The sequence below is a fragment of the Cystoisospora suis genome, assembly GCF_002600585.1.
Source record: "Cystoisospora suis strain Wien I chromosome Unknown contig_928, whole genome shotgun sequence".
Taxonomy (NCBI): Eukaryota; Apicomplexa; class Conoidasida; order Eucoccidiorida; family Sarcocystidae; genus Cystoisospora; species Cystoisospora suis.
Window position 1 is genome coordinate 79001 of NW_027153729.1, and position 1678 is coordinate 80678.

The 1678-nt window shown below is 57.5% G+C and overlaps 1 protein-coding gene across 1 annotated transcript; it reads left to right on the forward strand.

The window, feature by feature from the left end:
* Positions 1 to 1339: 1339 nt before the first annotated feature.
* On the forward strand, positions 1340 to 1678 carry CSUI_002225 (histone; the record flags this gene model as incomplete). Its single annotated transcript, XM_068062427.1, has 1 exon — positions 1340 to 1678. A coding segment is annotated over one exon (339 nt), but the record flags the coding sequence as incomplete, so codon positions are not given.

Consider the following 1678-nt stretch of genomic DNA (forward strand, 5'->3'; position numbering starts at 1 on the left):
GGGGGGGGGAAGGCTCGTGTGTGAAACCGTAGTGTTAGTTCACTCGTGGGTGCCTGATGCAAAACAGCTTTAACGCGCAGCATTCCTCGGATGCCACGTAGTGCACAACTGCACTGCTTGTACAAAGGATCTCTAAAACCTCTCCGGTACACCAACACCCCTCACTAACCGTTCGCTGGGCCGGAGTGAGCCCCGCAGGAACCAAACAAGAAAAAAGGCGCCTGCGTAGGTGCTTCTTCAAAGGGCTTCAGTGGTCGAATGTAATGACGGCTCTGACACTCCACAGAGCAGCGAACCGCGGGGAATCAGAGGCCAGGACAAATCTCCTGAGTCTAGCCCTCGCCCATCACTCCGGCGGCGGACAAAGCTCCACAATCCACGGCACTCTGGCGCAGCGTACCCCCGTGAAACAGAAGAGCGATACCCTAAACCTTCCTGTCCTCCCCGACAACGCCGGTAACGAGGCGTGCAAGAGACCTCCTCAGCTCATCTCCGAAGCCTACGGCTACCCGGTGTCTGTCACCCCATTAGTATTGTGCACCGCCCCGACACTGGACAGAGGCAGACCACAGGTCCACGCGACGAGAAGCTCCAACCATGGAGTCCTGCACAGTGGCAAAAAACGGTTAGAGGGACGTCATCCAGCCGGGCTGAAGCCAACTAGCATGGCCTCTCCGTTAGCCACACGCGATCACAGAGAGTGTTGTCAGGTCGGCTCTCGCACTCTGCGGCCTGGTTCACTGCAGAGCTGGGGAAACATTCAGAAACGTTTCCTAGGAAAGGCAGGCCGGGACACCGGTGCCGGACTTACCAGAGTGAACGCGAGTAAGGTGTACATAAGTCTAGGACACGCTTCGGATTTTGTTTTTGCTCCCAGGAACCGGTTGGCCAGCTGCCGACCGGTGCTCATGCAGCAAGCGTTGCCGGTTGCCGGTCAGTGGCGGCGCTTCTGAGTTCATGTCTTCCCCAGGTGCGACTTGCCACGCGCTGCATCAAGGCGCCAAGCATGCACGGAGGAGGGAGGTGGGAAGATACCCTCCTGAGTCATCTTGCGTCATCGAAGGCCGCTTCCGGTGGAGCAACGCACGACCCACAACCAAAAATCATCCGCAAGGAGCCAGCCAAGGCGTGTGAGGAGCTAGCGGCGGTGGTGCAGACGTGTCCTGGAGGGCGATCCCCCCCCCTGCGGCGTCGCTCCGCACTGCCACTCGGGGGGGGGGATGGCGTCGGTGGGAATGAAGAGAGCTGCGCCACTACAATCGTTGTTCGGAGTTTCCTTTCCACACTACCCTTGTTACGTTTGTGCCTTTCGCATTTTTGCTCCGTTAGTGTTGTCACAATGGTGGCGAAGAAGTCAGCGAAATCTGCGAAGCCCAAGGCTTCGGGAAAGAAGGGAAAGGGCAAGAAGAGGCGCGCGGAGTCTTACAGCACCTACATCTTCAAGGTTCTGAAGCAGGTGCACCCAGAGACAGGCATTAGCAAGAAGTCCATGATGATCATGACGTCTTTCATCGCGGACACTTTTGACAGAATTGCTTCGGAGGCTGGGAAGCTCTGCAAGTACAACAAGAAGGACACGCTTTCTTCTCGCGAAATTCAGACGGCAGTGCGTCTTGTTCTGCCGGGTGAGCTCGCGAAACACGCCGTCTCTGAGGGCACAAAGGCCGTCACCAAGTAC